The following is a 21,340-nucleotide window of genomic DNA, read 5'->3' as shown; positions in this document are numbered from 1 at the left end:
AGGAGGATAAGGGATGGAAAGAAGTTGGATTTTCACTTGCAGTTGCAGAAGTGAAAAGACTAGTGGAAAGACCAGCATGGAGTTTTGCAAGAGGCTTGTTGACATCAGCATGAGAAGAGAATGATGTGATATTTAAAATAAAGAAAAATCTAGTGTTAAAGGAAGTGTATTCCTAGTTAATTATCCAAACCAAAGAAAATATGATCTTTTTAAGAGTTAACTGCTGTGGTTTTTTGTTCAGTCATGTCCGACTCTTTGCAACCCCATGGACTATAGCCCACCAGGCTCCTCTGTCCATGGGGATTCTCCAGGCTAGTATACTGGAGTGGGTTGCCATGCCCTCCTCCAGGGTATCTTCCCAACTTAGGGATCAAACTCAGGTCTCCCACATTGCAGGCGGATTCTTTATCATCTGAGCCACCAGGGAAGCCCAAGAGTTAAGTAATAGACGAATTTCATGTGCATTTCAGTGTGCTTCATGTAATGTGATGTATGTAAAAGTAATTTGCATATTAGAGAATTTTGACTCAGGCATTTGAAGATGGATGGCAAGTAGAACAGCATTCATTCCAAACCCTTAGCATCTCTAGCATTCCACTGGTCTCCCCTCCCCAACACACAGTAATTTCCTTATCACTCATTTCAGCTCTATCCCTTTTGATTTCTTCCTGCCTCATCCTTCCCCCTCACCCTCAAATGTTTCATTGAAAGTACTAAGCATTTTCATGTATGTCAGCTTCTTTAATCCTTTTGTAACCCCAGCAGTCTCATGTTTGTGGAGCTGTATAGAGGAAACTGGCTCAGAGAAGCTATATGACTTGCCTAAAGTCACAACCTATACTCTTGACTCTAAGTGCAATGCTTTTTCTATCATGCCATTGAGACCTTCATCTTTTCCAAATTAGCACGTGATAGTGTTGTTTCAAAATATTGAAATATGAAATATTTGAAATATTGAGATATTCAAAATATCACATTATGAGTAATGAAATTGTGCTGTTGTTTGTTAGATTTTATAAAAGACATCTTTCTAGAAGCGCTAAGTTATATATAGGAATATAAGATGTTGTCGTTCAGTCATTAAGTCATGTCCAACTCTTCACAACCCCATGGACTGCAGCACGCCAGGCTTCCCTATCCCTCACCATCTCCCAGAGTTTGCCCAAGTTCATGTCCATTGAATCAGTGATGCCATCCCAACCGTCTCATCCTCTGTCACCCTCTTCTCCTTCTGCCTTCAATCATTCCCAGCAACAGGGTCTTTTCCATTAAGTCGGCTCTTCACATCAGGTGGCCAAAGTACTGGAGCTTCAACTTCAGCATCAGTCCATATATGTATAATATGTGACCATATTTCACTTTACATAGACTTGGAATCAATTATATATATATATGTATATACACATATATATATACAAACAAAACTTTAAAGCTTTTAATAGCTTTTGAAGTAATTAGAAACTTCCTAAAATGTAACATATCCAGGATCTGATTATAATAGATAATTATCACTAATTTCATATGTCTTCTTAATTACTAAAAATCTGGAATAAAAAAGGTACAACCTTGATGCAGATGGTTAAAAAAATTGTAGTGGCCCAAGATCTCACTAAAAATAAAGAGGTAAACCAAATGATTGCACCCCACTCCAGTACTCTTGCCTGGAAAATCCCATGGACGAAGGAGCCTGGTAGGCTGCAGTCCATGGGGTTGCTAAGAGTCGGACAAGACTCAGCGACTTCACTTTCACTTTTCACTTCCTGAATTGGAGAAGGAAATGGCAACCCACTCCAGTGTTCTTGCCTGGAGAATCCCAGGGACGGGGGAGCCTCGTGGGCTGCCATCTATGGGGTCGCACAGAGTCGGACATGACTGAAGCAACTTAGCAGCAGCAGCAGCCGCAAACCAAATGATTATTCAGAGCTTAGCTTATTTCCTATTATTTGCCTTCCCTCTGACAAGTGAAAGTTGCTCAGTCGTGTCCGACTCTTTGCAACCCCATGGACTATACAGTCCATGGAATTCTCAGAATACTGGAGTGGGTAGCCGTTCCATTCTTCAGGGGATCTTCCCAAGCCAGGGATTGAACTCAGGTCTCCTGCATTGCGGGCAGATTCTTTACCAGCTGAGCCACAAGGGAAGCCCACGAATACTGGAGTGGGTAGTCTATTCCTTCTCTAGCGGATCTTCCTCACCCAGGAATCAAACCGAGGTCTCCTGCATTTCAGGCAGATTGTTTACCAACTGAGCTATCTGACTGTCTACATGTCTTTAATACCACTGAAAGTGAAAGTGAAGTCGCTCAGTTGTGTCCGACTCTTTGCGACCCCATGGACAGTAGACTACCAGGCTCCTTCATCCATGGGATTTTCCAGGCAAGAGTACTGGAGTGGGTTGCCATTTCCTTCTCCAGGAGATCTTCCCAACCCAGGGATTGAACCCGGGTCTCCTGCATTGTAGGCAGACACTTTACCATCTCAGCCACCAAATACCACGATGAGTAAACATTAGGAAAATAGGAGATTAAACTCAGATTACTTGTTTTTCATCACTTGCTTGTCACTTTGGAGAGCCTAGGAGCAAGATTGGGAGGAACTAGGAGATTAAGAAGATTCATTAAAATCAAGTAGATTAGTAGATTTTAATCCATCATCTTTGAAACTTAAGAGATAAGATATTTTTACTGAGAACACACAACCTGCTTCTGAAATATCTGATAGTATTATATGTGTTTGAATTTTATACTGACTTGTAAACTGGAACAGTATACTATCCAACAAAAGAATCTAGACTTTCTGGAAATGGAAAAGATCCCTAGTTGCACTGAATCTTGTCATCAGATAAAACAGAGTAGGTAATATATGGATCTGATCATGTTTCTCTTTGACTGACATGTCATAAGGGAGAGGTCAGATCCAACAACTTCTGGTTTCAGCCATTTCTGGCAGTAGCTGTAGCTGTTCATATGAGATGACTGTTCACTTAGTGTTACCTTGGAAATTGTTCCTGGAATATCCTGTTGTCTATTATGTACGCATGAGAATAAGTGTTTTGGGGGTCTGATATGCCATAGGATGACTCCCAGGAATGTAGTAATGTACCAGACTCTTTGTTAAGGCATTTTTTTCAATCTCCAATTTTCTTCTGTTTTATTTGCCATAGAGTGAGTCTCATCAGTTTCGTGTCATGGCAGCTGTCCTTCGCCATTGTTTACTAATCGTAGGTCCAACTGAAGACAAAACAGAAGAGCTACACAGGTAGGTAGCCTCTGTTGATATCGCAATGAAAGACATAATCAGTTCTTATTGTTTTTATGCATCTGATTTTAATTGTTATAAACACAAGAAACTGGAAATATTATAGTAAATCAGGTAGCCAGTTGGTTGAAAATCATTACTATGCCCTGATAAGAAATTCTCATTCTGTTTCCTTTGACTTTGTTATATTGAGCCCCTCAGCAAGAGAATTTGGCATTTGTTGCATTCAACAATAAAACCCAGAACAACAATAATAATAACTCACAGTTATTGAATACTGTGTGTAGCATTATGTTGAGTGCTTTATAACTACTAACCTCTTTTAATCATGAGGTAGGTACTATTTTTCCCTTTCAATACGTGATGAAACTGAGTCATAGAAAAATCAAGCAGTTTCTCTGAGATTGCATATAAGTGAAAGAGCTTGGGGTTGAATCCTGGTTTTAATTACTACACTTAAACTAATATTCTATTTTCATTGTAAGAGGGTTTATCAAAAAGTGTATCTTAAGAAATGTTAATTAAATTTTAGAAACTTATTATAAGAATTGGGTCACAGTCTCAAGTATCAGTATATAAAAAAATAGTTCAAGTTTTGTGACTTGCCTACTAGAGCTATTATGTACTGCTGTTAAAAGTTATCATTCTCTGAGAACAACTGAAGAAGTATTAATGCATTTTTCTAGTTCTCTTACTTTCTATTTTATGTCAGATTAGTAGTAACAACACCTCTGACTTTAACATGAGATTGTCTATGGTGCTTTATTCTGTAAGAACACAAATGGCATTTTAAACAATTCAAATAAATTCAAATTTGTAAACTTTGGCATTAAATCTTTAAAAACAATTGAAAATTGGGTTCTTCTAATAGTAGAAATTACCTTTAGAAAGTATCCAAAACATACATTATATTTACAGTATATACAGTACATATAGTATATCCAAAATATAGCTTAAGTAAAACTGTATAGAAATACAACCAGAGTGTAAAATAAAACATACCCTTGTTATTTTTCAGTCATATCCATATTATTTTAGTTATGATTGGCAGTTTATCATTTGATATTGTACTCAAGTTTGTTGGTAGGTTACCTTATGTACTCTGCCCTGCAAGCCTTCAAACAATTGTTTTCTTCACAATTAAAAAGTATACTTTTTTTCTGCAGCTGCAGATCAAAAGTTCCTTTAACTATCTAGAACTGTGTCCTTAGAAATAATCAGATTAACTGCAGTAGCTCAAATCCTTTGAAAAAGATTTTATTAAACATTTTTGTCTCACTAATTTTTTCGTAACAAGAAACACTGGAAACCTAGATATTAAAGCTAAAAGAAAATGGGTTTATAAGCCCAGGTATACATTTATTTATTTTAGAAATCTGATATCACAAATTAAATGACATTCATACAAGGATATGAGAAGAAAATGTTTTGATGGCAGTTGTTACACTAGTCACAAAAACATTACTAAGGATTTCTCTGAAGGGTGAATTTAATATTTTAAAACAGTACACCAGTATTCATCAAAAGAGAGCAAAACTGTGTAGAGGTTTTTTTTAAAAAAGAAAAGATTTTTTTTAAGTAGTCTGAGATCTTTATTTTACTTTCTGATGATATTTGCTTTAAATACTTATTTTTCTTAAATTAAAAAAATATTTTTCTTTAAATTTATTTTTATCTTATAAGTTGCTCTGATAAATTATGTGTTAGCTCTACTGTAAATAAGAAGGAATTTCCCTAGAGCCACAGACAGATTTATATGTATTTCTAAAAGGCTTTCCTGGGAGATTGAGGTTGCTGCTGACATGACAGTTTATCTGGACTGGCCTTGCATGTCCCTTTAATCAGAATTAAAGTGATTAGTATCATTAGAGCAGTAGTGACTCTAAGCTAATCTATTTAAATTCAGAAAAACTGTACCAGCCTCAAAGGGTTATTTTAAGAACCTTATTAGAATTGTAATATCTACTAAATTCTGCCCAGTTGTAGTGGCTCTGAAAACTGTGTGTGTGTGGTTAAAAGCATCATTTTAAAGATAATCAGAATGTTTCATATTTCAACATCTCGTTCCATTTTTTACCTTTATTTTGTAAATTTGTTTTTGCTTTTTTTTTTTAAGAGGAAAAATGTAATGAAATAAGTAAACCTAGTGTGGTGGATGGTTATGCATTGTCATCAAACTCAAAGGATTGTAACAGTGATTAAATGAGAGAAATTAGTAAAGCCATCCATCCCTGGTATGGAGTAAGTTCCCAGAAAATAGGGGAGAAGCTGCTCCTGCCAGCACCACAACCCTACTGCCACTGCTGCTTCTGTTATTGTTATTATAATGAGCATATTGGCTTTGAGATCCAATATTTCGTTCCAAATCTCTTCTTTAAAGTTTCTTCAATTTTGATATTTTGTTTAGAAAGCTGTTTCTTTGTATATATTGTGATTGTGTAGTGAAATCTCTTTTCTGTTAATCTAAGACTTTATCAAGCCAGATGCCTGGCAGGCATGTCAGGAGCCTACTAAGGTGCTCTAGGAGACAAATGAGTAAAAATATGGCTTAGCAGCAGCTTTTTCTGATACGTTGTCTCTGTAAGACAGTGCCTTTCTTTTTTCCCCTAGAGAAATCAGGAGGACATGGACATAGAGATAAAATGAGTTAGCTGACAAAGACAACTGACCTTGACATCAACTTTATTACCACTAATCAGAATTTTATATAGTTTCTAAAATCTATATGTTCTATTTCATTTCCTTTTGTCTATATTTATGGTAAAAAGTAAATTGTTGGTATGATCCACCTTTGTGGCTCCATTAAAGGACATCCTAATTCTGTCTGTCTCTGCTATCTGCCTGAGAGTATTTTCAGCCCTCTTGTCCATAATCAGTAAGCTTATGCTAAACACTTAGCCAAAAAAAAAAAGAAGAGTTGCTTGTGGATGTGGTTGTGGTTTTGTTTTATTTTGGAGAGAAGGGGGAAGATGGGGATGGCCTGTATGCTAGAGAAGAAAGGAGAGGGAAGGACCAGATCTGATTTAATTTCCTTCAGCTTCTCAGCCTAATTCTTTCATTGGCATCAACAAAGATTTCTTTTTTTCTTTTATATCCAAAAGTGCCAGTGTGTATTTAAAAAATACTTGCTTCCTTGCTTTTTTTTGTTGTTCTTTGTTTAGACCAGTTCATTTTATCTCACATATTGAAGGGGACAGTTTAACACCTAATGACACCTCATTACAGTGCTAAGCATGTCTTTTCCTTAGCTTTACTGAGTCATAATTGACATATAACATTATATGCATTTAAGGGGTACAGTGTGTTGATTTGATACACATTACAAATACAAAATGTTAAAAAATAAGCATAATGTCTCACACATGACAGACTTTGATAAATGTTTGTAAATTGGAACATTTTATTTTGGTTTATATTTATAAACTGCGTACTATGTGTTAGACACTATGTTGAGCTCTAGAGGCAACAAAGATAAAGAGAGTATGATCTTTGTTCTCCAAGGCTCACCAACTAAGTTGATGAGTTGTAGTTTTGAATAGGGTAATCTGGGCAGACCTCACCTAGATGGTATCATTTCAGCTAAGACTTAAAGGAAGTGAGGGAATGAGTGAGCCCTTTGACTGTGTGGGGATAGGGCGGTCCAGGAAATAGCGCAGAAGCAAAGGCCCTAGGGCAGGAGCAGTGGCAGGTGTGAAGAACTGCCAAGAAGTTTGTGTGGCTAAACCACCATACACATGTCCCTTTACCCTCTTGAATTTTACTCTCAGAGCATTTATCACCTTCTACTCAATTAGCTTTTTTGTTTTGACTGATCTCTACATGCTAGAAAATAAGCTCCAGAAGGGGAGGGATTTACCTCTGTTTTCTTCATAGTACCTGTCTAAAAATGCCTGGCATAAGTAATTAATAATTACTGAACTGAGTTAGATTAAGGTAAACTTAGGTATTTACCTCTGAGTTATATTAGGGTAAACTTAGGTATTTACCTCTGAAAATCTTTTGGAAATCTTGAGATTCACATAAGATTTTCCAGCCGTGAAAAAAGGTATGTGAGCTCCCAATATACAGAAGATACCTTTGACCAGGAAAGTTTGCTAACAGCTGTAGGTCTGCTTATACTGTTATCATGCTCCTCGGTGTCATCTGGTATTAAATTATGTTTAGCCCAGTGATTGATACAGGACTGAATTTCAGATTGCCTTCCTTCTCCCACAACTAACAAGACTTTAATCAGAGCATTAAGGAGCTCTAAATAGGCCCTGCTTTTGAATCTGCATATCAGGAGGGGGCTGGGAGCTTGAGTGGGAGGATGTCATGTCCCAGTGATTAATGATCTCTAGGAGGCTGAAAAGGGGAGAGTAATATACACAGTATTTCTACCCCCTGGAGTAGGAATGCAAACACCATTGTGCAGATTTGTGCATAGTCACTGACTTCCTGGTAGCTGGAGAATTTCATACACTCTTCTACCACAAATAAAACTGTCAGAGAAGTGACAGAACTCAAAAAGCTGGCTTTCCTTACTTAAAAAGAATAGCTCGAACACAGTGAGCCAGAAAATTAATTTTGTAGTTGTTTGGTAACCCAGTTGTTCAATAAAAAACGAGAAAATGGAACCTTATCTTGAAAAGTCTAAAACCTCTAAATATTTGTTAACTCAAACTCTACATTTGATTTTTTAAATTTACCAAATTCCTAGAAACTGCTGATTTTAGATGAATTTAAAGGGAAGCAGTCCTTTATAATGTAATGCATCACCTTAAACTTTTCCCTGTGGTCTCTGTGTTAGATTCCAGCCTATTGCCCTCTGTGTTGAAAAAATACCGGTAACATTTCAAAATGGATTTTACGGTTTTAGAAATTAATTAAGAAGAGTTCTATTTTTTTTCTTTTACCGCCAGTAAATCTATGATATCTAATAATAGTTCCCAAATCCTTAAGTTAGGAGCACAATATTTTTATCTATAGATAATAATCTACAGATAATTGCAAAACATTTTAAAAGGGAAGTTTGAGGGAAAACTATGGTATTTCAGCCAATTGTGATTTTTTACAAATAACCAAAAAGGGACTTTGTTTAATGGTAGTAGCAGTGATAGCAGCAGCAGCAGCTGTAGTAGGTTCTTTATAGGTAGAACCAAATAACTTGTATTTTACCAGGAACCATTCATTCAGAGGACTTGTTAAATTATTTTCCTTCTTGGTTCTGATTTTTTTGATGCCCTTTAACCACTTACTACTTTTTAAACTTGGAGTTCTTATAAAATTTTTTTCCCATAATATAAAAAGAAAGAAAAGAAATACTCATTCTTAGGGAAATGCAGCCACACTTCAGGGTAGAGGAGAGAAAATATTTTGTATTTTATTTCTGTTTCGTTGTTATTTGTTATTTTTGAGGGTGTCACTATAATCTAAATTAAAAGAAACTACTATGGCCTAAATTAAGACCGCATCAGTTAGATTAAGCCCTGAATTTGGTTTCCAAGTGGTTAGACTTTTAAATTGCATTTGCAAGAGTTTATTTTTAGTCAGGATGTGGTTATTTTTAGATCTGCTTCTCTGTCACTAGGAAATGTAATGCCTGTCTCTCCATTGTTGTTTATCCGGAAGTTCTGAGGCACAGGCTTTTAAGATCCAGTTAGCACAGAACAACACCTCTCCTTTTAAATGAAAAAATATGAAATAATACATGAAGGAAAATATATTAAATAAGAGCATGTCTGATTTTTAAATTCTTAATGTCATTTTAACCTCTTACACACTGAGAAGCAGAAAATTTTTAGGGAATACCAAAAAATACAAGGTTTGGGTTCCCCCTACTGGTGTACATACTAGGCTTGTGATTTCATTAATACATAGCAAGAAAGGCCTAGGGGGATGAAGATTTGAAATAGCTATATTGGCTTCTTAAAGAAATCCGGGCATGAGAGAGGGAGAAAAAGCACCGTTTACCATTTTCTGGAAGTGTCTTATGAAAAAGGGGATGATCTAAAAATTGTATTTCTACGTCTAGAAAGGACAAAACTTAATCCTGCAATATTTGGTTTTTAATGCTGTTGCCTCCGTGATAAGCTGCTTATATACAGTGCTTCTCAAATGCTTTATGTTGTAATCTAAGGAATAATAAAACCCCAGTGGATCCACAAAAGGATTTAAAACCCCAAGGAAAAACTGCAAGACTAGTATTGTATCATAATAAAATTAAAGAGCTAGTGTTAAAGCTCACTAATTCCTATTTTAGCATTTCAGAAAGTGACATGACATCATGTGATTGTGTATGTCCATTTAACATCTGTTCTTTCTAATTTGCCATATGTGTATTTGAAACAATTCTTTTTATTTTCTGTCTCTTAGTCAGTAAATGCCAAATAATATTAAAGGCTCATTTTGAAAAAGAAGAATTTTAATTGACTCCTAAAAGTCTTACTATGTTTGCATTTTAAAGGACTATTCAATCAAATTAAAATATTGTCTTTTTAAATTGCTTTTCAGCAATGCAGTCAACCTTTTAAGCAATGTTCCGGTCTCTTGTTTGGATGTTCTCATTTGTCCATTAACCCATGAAGAAACAGCCCAAGAAGCAACAACTTTAGATGAACTGCCCAGTGATAAAACAGCTGAGAAAGAAACAGTTTTGAAAAGCAATACCATGGTATACAATGGTATGAATATGGAAGCCATTCATGTCTTACTCAATTTTATGGAGAAGAGAATAGACAAGGTAATTCTGATAAAATGGAGAAGATGCTTCTAAAGAATGTAATTGTACACATATACAAACATCACAGGATATGATTTTTGAATCTAAATTTTTTATAGCTGATATCTTGAATAATTATTTATACTCTGGAAAGCTTTTTATTTACCATAAATGACAAATTGCTGAAACCAAGTGAATTTATTTGTTTAAAGCTGAAAATTGTGTTGATGTGACACCAAAATTGTGACTAGTGCCTGAAAACAAAGGAAAAAGTAATTTTCTAGTGTAGGTATTTTATAAGTTCTAGAAGTAAAAATTATCCCCCCCCAAAAAAAATTGATGATAAATATTTTCCATAACAGCCAAAAGACATCTTTAAAGGAAAATTGCCACTGTAAGCTGCTTATTTTCTCCTTTCTGATCACTGTCTTTGTCAGGTAACTATATTAAAAGGCAGGAAGTTAGTTTGGGTCGGTCATGAAAACCTTTGCTGCCTTTAAGCCCATTGTCTGAGCCAGTAAGAATCGTATAAAATGTAGGAAAAATCAAGAAGGATACAAATGAGCATTAGTAAGCATGAAGATAACTCATGAAATAGAAATATTTTTAAGAAAATAATTTTTTAAATAGTTTTTACAGCTTTGGTAACATAAAATATCTCCCCCTTAAAAAGAGGAGTATTAATATACTCAGTTATATGAAGAAAAGTAACACTGATAGAAACTAATCTAATGCAGCATGTATGGTTTTCTTTGTAGGGAAGCAGCTATAGAGAGGGTCTCACTCCAGTTCTCAGCTTGTTAACAGAATGTTCCCGAGCCCATCGAAACATCAGAAAATTTCTCAAAGATCAGGTAACTGTTTAATGCATATTTCATCTCAAAGTTAATCTTCTTACATGTATTTTTTAACATAAAATCAATGAGTCGAATTTTTTCACGGTGATTTCTTTTCAGAATGTCAGAAACTCAAAAAAGTTAGTGTTAATCTTTGAAATCTTCCTAATCCAGAAATAAGTGACCCTGTATATTTTTTAAGTCATTCATTCATTTACTCAACAAATGATTATTGAGATTTGTGTGCTGTGTTCTAAGCCTTGAAATACAAATGAAGTCTTTGCCTTGTGGAGTTTCCCTTATAGTAGGGAGATTAAAAAGTAAACAAGTACCTTGATACAATGGCAAGTAGTGATAAGTGTTCTGAAGAAAGATACAGAGGAAGGGAAAACTTAAGGGAATAAGGAAGAGTCTCTCTGAGAAAATTTGAGCAGAAACTTGGATAAGTATGAAAAGGATCTTTGAAAATATCTGGAAGAGGATATTCTCTGAGAATAGTTCTGGGAATATTCTGGAAGAGGAATGTACCAGAGAGAATGAGTTCAGAGTCTCTGGATGAGAGGATATTTTGGTATGCTTAAGAAAAAGCAGAAAAGCTAGACAATGTCATGCCAGAGGGAGAGTACTGGATAAAGTACAAAAGGTAAGCAAGAATCAAACAACGTAAGGTTGTGTAGGACTTTCAGCTTTCTTCTAAGTGACGTGGGAAAGCATTGGGCAGATTTGAGAAGGGAAGTTGTGTGACCTCATTTATATTTAAAGATATTCTGGCTACTAGATAGGCCAGAGGAGTGTGAGTAGATGTGAGGAGACCATCTCAAAAGAGAACTGATGCCGAAGGTTATGATGGTCGTAGTTATTGTTCATGGTAAGAAATGATCTTCCTATCTCCGCATCTACCGTCTGTCTGCATCTGTCTGTACCACCATATCCCTTGTCTCCCCTCTGTCACAGGGGATGAACTGTCCCTGCTTCCTTCTGTGGCCAGCCTCTGTGCTCATATCCTGGAACCCTTTCCCTCTCACCTCAAGAACTTTGCTCCTACATTTATTCTCTTTTTTCTCACCTTTTTTTTTTTTTTTAATGTATTGGATCATTTTTATCTGCACCCAAACACATCTCCCATCTTAAAGGCAGAAAAACCTTCCCTTAATCCCACTTCTCAAGCTGCCTCCCCATTTCTCTGCTCTTCTTCATGCAGTGTTCCTCAGGAGAGTTTTCTGTGCTCACCTTCTCTCTGCTTTTCGCTCATTTTGATTCTCTTGTGAACCCACTGAAATTAGGTTTTCATGCTTTCCACTCTACTACAGAGGTGTTTATCAAAAGTCATCAACCCAATATTGCCAGATCTAATAGTTCTCAAATCTTTTTTTTTATTCCCCAATACCATTTTGATATAATTAAGTATTCTCTCCTTTTTGAAGTAATTTCTTCACTTGCTTTCTTGGACACACAGGGAACCTCTTCTTTGCAGTGTTCTGAGTTCCCCAAGACAATGTTATCTTTGTCTGTATGTCTGCTCTCTTGCTGATCTCATTTAACAATCTTGGTTTGGAAAATCTTCTCTTCACCAATGGCTCCCAAATTTCTATCTCTAGCCTTGATTGTCTCCTAGGCTCTCCAGACTTATATAATGTATGCCTACCCATCTCCTCCCCTTAGATGGGTAGTAGGTATTTTAAGTTTAACATATCCCAAACTAATCTCTTGACTTGCTGTCTTCTGCCCCTCTATCTTCTCCTTCTTTCCTCATTCAATACATGGCACCACCCTCCACCCCATTGTTTATTGTCATGTAGAATTTCTCTTAATAAATGAACTAGGTTCATTTTTCTCTGTATGTTTATGGTCAAGATTTAATAAGCACTTTGCTCTGTGTAGAGCATATTAATAGATATTGCTGATAAGGAGAGATTAGAAAGTAGGGACTCGTATCTTTGAAGAATTTATAGTCCATTAGAGGACTAGGTACCATCAAACATGAATAATCATTTAAGCAAAATAAATTAGATAATTGAATTAAGGTCATTTCCAAGTTTGATTATTTTAAGACATCTATTCTGACTAGAAAGACTTAGTGAAGAATAATACATGAAAATACTTTGTGTCCTATATTTTAGCTTTTCACATAGGAGATCCACATTCCACTAAACTGTTTAGATTTTGCTATCTCTAAGCAGGATACCCCAAATATATCCTGTTTGTTAAACAGATTCTTTATATGAAGGCCTTAGTCTATACATTATGTAGGTACAAAAGACTGTGAGACCCACTCCTTGTCCTCAAAGAAATACTGCAGTACAAAGGAGACATAACAAGTAAAAAGTTGACTAAAGAAGGATAAATGGCACAATACAAAAATCAACTTTCCTTCTGAGGAAGATGCACTCTAGACTATGATGATCAAGAAGGGCAGAACCTCAAGTAATAGATGATTAGTTTTGGTAACAGTATGAATGGAACCATGGCTAATTAGTTATTGTGCCCAGTGGTTAATACCTGCTTAAATCTACCTTGTGCATACCCAAAGTAAATTGGTCTTGAATATTCAGTATTTGGGCAGGTAGAAAGAGAACAGATGGTAGAAATTACTGATTCAGGTTGGATTAGTCTGGAGAGGCATTTAGAAGAGATGAAGATTCCATGGGTTTGAAAAAAGAACTGGACAAGATTTCTCAAAAGAAAAAATTTAATGAAAGGTAGTATTTGGGGGATAATAGAAATTTTGGAGAAAAATGATCCATTGGAGAAGGAAATGGTGACCCACTCCAGTATTCTTGCCTGCAGAATCCCATGGACAGAGGAGCCTAGCACGCTACAGTCCATGCAGTCACAAGAGTCAGACACGACTTAGCAGCTAAACCACCACCACCACCAGAAGTGATCCAGACTTAGACAGTTTGTCTGGGCATAATATATAACAAAATTTCACTTCAAAAACTTGTTTTAAGGAACTGAAAACAAAGCTAATAAAATTTTTGTGTGATAACCATTATTAATAGATACTGTGCTCTGGAACTGTAGGTACATACTACATGAAATCACTTGTTTCATGTCTCATTTCTCTAGAAATGGGAGATAAACTCAGTAGGGTTAGCTGAATCAAATAATAAGAATTTATTGTGTAATTATTTTATGCTTACAGGGCACAAATAGCAATCTGCTCTGTCCTGCCAGAGATATTGAAATATGGATTCTATAAACATTTGGGTAAATTATTCAGTTTTCTGAGATTTCGTTTGTTTGTTTGTTTGTTTTTTACACCTCCTGGTACATGGTAGGCACTCAGTATAGAAAGAGATAAGGAAGGAAGGAAGGAAATCAGCTGAATGAATTAAATAAAAATAATATGCACATAAAGAGTCTGGTATAGTAAATTATAACTTGACTTTGTGTCTATCTTCATTTCCTAGCATAGTGCCTCGCCTATAGAAGGCATTTATAAAAGCTACTTGAATTAATTCATTCTTCCTTCAAATACGAAATATTTATTGAAACCTGTTATGTGCCACGCACTGAGAGTGGTAAACAAAACAGAAAGAAATTCCTGCCCCCAGACTCTTATGGAAGAAGGTAGACAGTTAAGAAATGTATGCTGTGTCAGGTGGTGATAAGTGCTGTGAGGAGGACTAAACCAGGAGCAGGGAATGAGAAAAGATAATGCTGAAGGTGAATTCCTTATGGTGACCAAGGATTGTCTTCCTGTAAATGATATTTGAACAGAGACCTGAAGAAAGTAAGGGAATGAGCCAAGCCAGTTTCTAGAAAAAGGGTTTCTGGGCAGAGAGAGCAGCAAATGCAAAGACCATGAGGCAAGAAAGTGCTCAGTTTAAGGAGTTCCATCTGTGAAAGTATAGCAATGTGAGCAAGAAGTTGTCAGAAAAGTAGCAGGAGGACACATGATGTGAAACCCAATCTGGAAGGATCTCGACCTTTATTATGATGAGATGAGAGGCCATGGGAACTGAAGGACTTTAAGAAGAGGAATGACAGGATCTGACTTTGAAAGGATCGTCCTAACTGCTCTGTAGAGAATAGATCATAGAAGGACCAGAATGGAAGCAGGGATGAGTTAGGAGACTGTGGGGACAGTTCAGGTGAAAAATATTGGTACCTTGAATTTAGTAATACTAGAGGAGGTAGTGAGAAGTGGTCGGGTTGTGGATATAAAGCAAAGGTAGAGCCAAAATAATTTGCCGATGGACTGGATGTGGGATGTGGAAGAGAGGAATTAAGGCTGTTTGCAGTAAACAGTGGGAGCAGGCAATGGCACCCCACTCCAGTACTATTGCCCGGAAAATCCCGTGGATGGAGGAGCCTGGTGGGCTGCAGTCCATGGGGTCGCTAAGAGTCAAACACGACTGAGTGACTTCACTTTCACTTTCCACTTTCATGCATTGGAGAAAGAAATGGCAACCCACTCCAGTGTTCTTGCCTGGAGAATCCCAGGGACGGGGGAGCCTGGTGGGCTGCAGTCCATGCGGTCGCACAGAGTTGGACACGACTGAAGTGACTTAGCAGCAGCAGCAGCAGTAAACAGCTGAAAGAGTGCTGAGTCGCTTCAGTCATGTCCAACTCTTTACGACCCTGTGGACTGCAGCCTGCCAGGCTTCTCTGTCCATGGGATTCTCCAGGCAAGAATACTGGAGTCGGTTGCTATGCACTTCTCCAGGGAATCTTCCCGACCCAGGGACTGAACCTGATTCTCTTATGTCTCCTGCATTGGCAGGTGGTTCTTTACCAGCAGCACCACCTGGGAAGCCCAGGTTGGAAGAATAGACTTGCCACTTAATGAGATGGAAAACTGTAGAAGAAACAACTTTGTTGGGAGCTTCAAAATCTGTTCAGGACATGCTAAATTTGAGAAGCTTTTTAAAGTCTAGGGGTCAGGGAAGAAATCAAGATAGAGATATACTTTAGGGAGTTAGCAGTAAATAGAGACCATATAAATCCATAAAACTGTATGAGATCACCAATAGAGAGTGAAAATAGCAAAGAAATGTTGCCCAAGAACTCAACCCTTGAATAGTCCAGCAGTTAAAATACAAGAGGAAAGGGATTTCCATGGCAGTCCAGTGGCTAAGACTCCATCCTACCAATACAGGGAGCCCAGGTTTGATCCCTGATCAGGGAACTAGATCCCACATGCTCCCACTAAATATCCAGCATGCCACAACTAAAGATTCCATGTGCCACAACTAAGACCCAGCACAGCCAAAAATATTTTTTAAAGAACAAGAGAATAAAAGATAATTGGCCTAGAGGCTAAGATGAAGCAAGCAGTAAGATAATAGGAGAACCAAAAGAGGAAAGGTCTAGGTGAGTGAGTGAGTTATCAAACAGACAAACCAAGCAAGTTTTGTAACTCCTCTGGGGACCAGTCTATAAAATAGGAATGACAGTGTTGATACCAGCTCCCTTGCGTGGTAACTGTGAGGGTTGATTATAGAGAATGTATGTATATCATCTATTACAGCAACTAGCACATAGGAAGTACTCAATAATTAATAACCATTTTATTATAAAGAAAACAACTAGAAAACATATGTACAGGGGTTTTTTATTTTTGTTGTTGTTGTTTAGTAACTAATGAAAATGTTGCTGGAATTAAAAGAAGGAAAAAAATCAATGAGTAAGGGTATTAAAGAAGTCTCTGAGGGAGAAAGAGAAATTTGACCCAGACTTTAAAATGGATTTTGGTAGAGGCAGCTGGGGCATTCCAAGGTGCTGAGATGAGTAAACACCCAGGAATGGATTTGAATATATCATGGTGGTCAGTGAAGAGCTGTTTCTCTTCAGATGAAATTTCATTGCAGACATGAAATGAAATTATATTGTTGTTGTTTCAGTTCAGTTCAGTCGCTCAGTCATGTCCGACTCTTTGCGACCCCATGGACTGCAGCATGCCAGGCCTCCCTGTCCATCACCAACCCCTGGAGTTTACTCAAACTCATGTCCATTGAGTCGGTGTTGTTGTTTAGTTTTATTTGGAAAACTGTTTTTTTAATGTTTGTTCTATTCTTATAAAGCTAAGCTTGGTAGACTAATTATAAGAAAAACTAGTTGGATGGTACTATTCTTACTTAATCTAGCACTTAAACGATTGATGATGGTTTTGCATTTGTGCCATTAGGTTTTACCACCATTGAGGGATGTGACAAATCGACCTGAAGTTGGCTCAACTGTGAGAAATAAGCTGGTGCGCCTCATGACACATGTTGACCTGGGAGTCAAGCAAATTGCTGCTGAATTCCTTTTTGTCCTTTGCAAAGAGAGAGGTAGGTTAAACTCTTTGCCCTCTACTTTTTCACCTTTCTGAGGGTCTTTGGGAAATGTTTCTGTTATTAGTGGCCATCTTGTTCTGCTCTTTTCACAACTTATTCTCTATCTGTTCCATTAGAGGGTTTGAGGAGATAATAAAAATTAATAATTTAAAAGCTTTTCTATACACTTCTGAATTTATTGAGGCATGCAGACAGATACACTACTAAACACACTTACATTTAAACTTTGCCTCCTGTGTCCTTAACCCAGACTTCTTAATCCTTATGAGTGAAGACCTGGAGTCATTATGAAGAATCTACTTACGTAATTAAGGTGTTACTATCTTGATAGGCAAAGGCCTAGGTTAGTTCCCCTTTTTAATTTCTCTTGGAATTAAAACTACAGGAGTTTTTATTTCTTCATTTCTTCTTTAATCAATAAAAAGTTACTGAATGTGAGCTATAGATGCTTAAGATACATCCCTTACCCTTGAGTTAATGGTAAGACAAAAATAGAAAGAAATTAAAAAGTAACTATACTATAATAAATACTATTCTATAAATTCATATAAAGTGATTGTCTTCTGAAATACATCTAACAATTTAAATTATTGTGTTATTTTGCTCTGCAAAAGTTCTCCAAACAAGAATTTGAACCAAGTTATTCAGGTATTTTTACCTATTTCTTTCTTCATCTCCTGGTTTATAAAAGTACTAGTAAAAGCCCCAACTAAGCAGATTTTATATTCCACTTTTCATTTTATTTTTATTTTTTTTTTCTAATTTTATTTTTAAACTTTACATAATTGTATTAGTTTTGCCAAATATCAAAATGAATCCGCCACAGGTATACATGTGTTCCCCATCCTGAACCCTCCTCCCTCCTCCCGCCCCATATCATCCCTCTGGGTCGTCCCAGTGCCCTAGCCCCAAGCATCCAGTATCGTGCATCGAACCTGGACTGGCAACTCGTTTCTTACATGATATTTTACATGTTTCAATGCCATTCTCCCAAATCTTCCCACCCTCTCCCTCTCCCACAGAGTCCATAAGACTGTTCTATACATCAGTGTCTCTTCTGCTGTCTCGTACACCAGGTTATTGTTACCATCTTTCTAAATTCCATATATATGCGTTAGTATACTGTATTTATGTTTTTCCTTCTGGCTTACTTCACTCTGTATAATAGGCTCCAGTTTCATCCACCTCATTAGAACTGATTCAAATGTATTCTTTTTAATGGCTGAGTAATACTCCATTGTGTATATGTACCACAGCTTTCTTATCCATTCAAAGTACCTCAGTTTTGTGAGCTAGATAACTTAGAGGTGAGAAACTTCACTCACTTCTCTCAAAATCTTCAGTCAGTTGAATTCTTTTCTCCCCCACCAGCTTTACTGGGGTATATTTGACATATAAAATTGTATATATTTAAAGTATACAACATAATGATTTATATACATATACACTGTGAAATGATTACCTCTGTCATGTTAATTAACACATTCACTACCTCACATAGTTACGTGTGTGTGTGTGTGTGTGTGTGTGTGTGGTGAGAACGCTTAAGATTTACTATCTTAGCAACTTTAAAGGTACAACAGGGTATTGTTAACTATAGTCATCATGCTGTACATTAGATCCCCAGAAATTATTAGTCTTATAACTGAACTTATTCATCTTATAAATTGTACCCTTTGACCAGATCTCCTTGTTTCCCTACCCTCTACCCTCTGGTAATCACTACTCTACTCTCTGTTTCTATGTGTTTGAATTTTTTTTTTTCAAGTTCTACTTATAAGTGAGTTCTATGGTATTTATCTTTCTCTGTCTGGCTTATTCACTTAGCATAAATATTCTCTAGGTTCATCCATGTGTTGCAAATAGCAAGATTTCATCTTTGTCGTGGCTGAATAACATTCCATTTTATATACAGTTCACCATTGACCACGAGTTTGAACTGCTTGGGTTCACTTAGATGTGGATGTTTTTTAAATAAATACACACTGTAGTACTACATGATCCATGATAGGTTAGATCCACAGTTGGTTGGGTCTGTGGATGTGGAACCACAGACACAGAAAGCAGACTATAAAATTACATCCACATTTTCAGCTGCATGAAGGGTGGACATCCCTAACCCTAGGATTCTTTAAGGGCCAACTCTGTGTGTCTTATCTGTTCTTCTGTTGATGAACACTTAGCTTGTTTCCATTTCTTGGCTATTGTGAAAAATGCTGCCATGAACATGGGAGCTGAGATATCTCTTAGTTACTGACTTCATTTCCTTTGAATATACTTCCAGAAGTGGCATGCTGGATTATATTACGGTTCTATATTTAATTTTTTAGTAACCTCCATTACTGTTTTCTGTAGTTGTTCTTCAGTCACTAAGTCATGTCCAACTCTCTGTGACTTCACAGACTGCAGCACGCCAGGCTTTCCTGTCCTTCATAATCTCTCGGAGTTTGTTCAGATTCAAATCCATTGAGTCAGTGAAGCTGTCTAACCATCCTCTGCTGCCCTCTTCTTTTGCCTTCAGTCTTTCCCAGCATCAGGGTCTTTTCCAGTGAGTCAGCTGTTTGCATCAGGTGGCCAAAGTATTGGCACTTCAGCTTCAGCATCAGTCCTTCCAGTGAATACTCAGGATTGATTTCCTTTAAGATTGACTGGTTTGATCTCCTTGCACTTCAAAGGACTCTCAAGAGTCTTCTCCAGCACCATAATTCATAAACATCAATTCTTTGGTTCTCAGCCTTCTTTGTGGTCCAGCTCTCACATCTGTACATGACTCTTGGAATAGTAGCTAGTAGCTACACCAATTTCCATTCCCACCAACAGTGTAAAAGGGTTTTGTCTTTGCCGCATCCCTCCACATCCCTGTATCTCTTGTTTTTTATAAAAGCCATTCTAATAGATGTGAGGTGATCTTTCATTGTGTTTTCATTGCATTTTCCCCAATGATTAGTGACATTGAACACCTTTTCATGTACCTGTTGGGCATCTGTATGCCTTTGGAAAAGTGTCTATTCAGGTCCTTTGCCTAACTTTTAATTGAATTGTTTGGGAACTTTTGTTATTGAGTTGCATTCATTGAATTCTTTTTTTTTTTTTTCTGACTGATACAACCACTTAAGTTACTGCTAAGATAGTATATTAATAAGATCAATATCACTATAGTGATAATAAACACAACTATTGAGGTATCATGGGTCAAACATTCTAAGCCATAATCTCATTTCATTCTCATAAGGACTCTAAAGTAAATATTATTATTATTTCAGTGTCATAAATGAGGCAAGGGTTTTATCCAAGGTCATGCAGTTGCTTAAAGCTAAGCCTGAATTTGAGTCCTATCTTTCCATTCTGCCATATTTCCTCTCATAATACAATTGACCCATAATGCACAAATGAACAACATGGGTTTGAACTGCTGTCTGTGGTCCACTTATATGCAGATAAATATATACTACAGTACTGTGCAAGCCACAGTTTAACTCACAGATGGGGAACTGCAATTATGGAGGGCCAACTATAAGGTTATGGGAGGACTTTCAACTGCTTGGAGGGCCATCATCCCTAATACCTGTGTTGTTCAAGGGTCACCAGTAATTATCCTCAACCATTCTCATAGACTAGCTCATTTAACATTTGCTGTTTTAAGCAGTTCAATTATTTCTATGAAAAAAGATCCCACATCTTGAAATTAAGTGATTGGAATAGCACCTTGCATTTAGCAGTCTGTAAGAACTTGCTGAATTCAATCAAGTTTTCTGAGATCAGAAATTAGCTGTTTTTCAAGTATAATTGTGTGTGTGTGTGTATACACATAAATCTAAACCACACATGTATGTATTCATTAAAAAATGTTTATCAAAATATAATGTTTATCAAAATCTTATCCACTTGTTACCTCTAAGTAGTAGAATGCCTGGAGATTTTCTTTTAGTTCTCTGTATTTTATAGTTTTCTGCAATGAGCATGCTTTCTTGTGTACTTGTGAAGTTTTTAAGAGGGGAAAAATGAAGTTTATTTTATCTGTAATTAATATCTAAATATATACATTACATATCTAAATACATATATTACCTAAATATATAAATTACATTTCTAAATATATATCTAAATAATTTTATAAATCTAAATATAGTTCAGTTCAGTTGCTCAGTCATGTCTCTTTGTGACCCCATGGACTGCAGCACGCCAGGCTTCCCTGTCCATCACCAACTCCCAGAGCTTATTCAAACTCATGTCCATAGAGTCAGTGATACCATCCAACCATCT

At 36.6% G+C, this 21,340-nt stretch overlaps 1 protein-coding gene across 9 annotated transcripts in view; it reads left to right on the top strand.

Moving 5' to 3' along the window:
* RIC8B (RIC8 guanine nucleotide exchange factor B) overlaps window positions 1-21,340 on the top strand; it is a 101,815-nt gene that overhangs the window by 44,540 nt on the left and 35,935 nt on the right. For all 9 annotated transcript variants that reach the window (XR_826436.1, XR_826441.1, XR_826437.1 and 6 more), the window contains exons 4-7: window positions 3,163-3,257; window positions 9,750-9,978; window positions 10,716-10,811; window positions 16,927-17,071. Coding sequence is in view for 2 of the 9 variants with exons in the window: in XM_010853381.1 (XP_010851683.1) it covers window positions 3,163-3,257; window positions 9,750-9,978; window positions 10,716-10,811; window positions 16,927-17,071 (565 nt within the window). In the remaining 7 variants the exon portion in view is untranslated. The remainder of the gene's footprint in view (window positions 1-3,162; window positions 3,258-9,749; window positions 9,979-10,715; window positions 10,812-16,926; window positions 17,072-21,340) is intronic.

The sequence above is a fragment of the Bison bison genome, unplaced genomic scaffold, assembly GCF_000754665.1.
Source record: "Bison bison bison isolate TAMUID 2011002044 unplaced genomic scaffold, Bison_UMD1.0 scf7180017864327, whole genome shotgun sequence".
Lineage (NCBI taxonomy): Eukaryota > Metazoa > Chordata > Mammalia > Artiodactyla > Bovidae > Bison > Bison bison.
The sequence above is the reverse complement of the archived record's forward strand: the minus strand, read 5'-3'. Positions and strand labels throughout refer to the sequence as shown.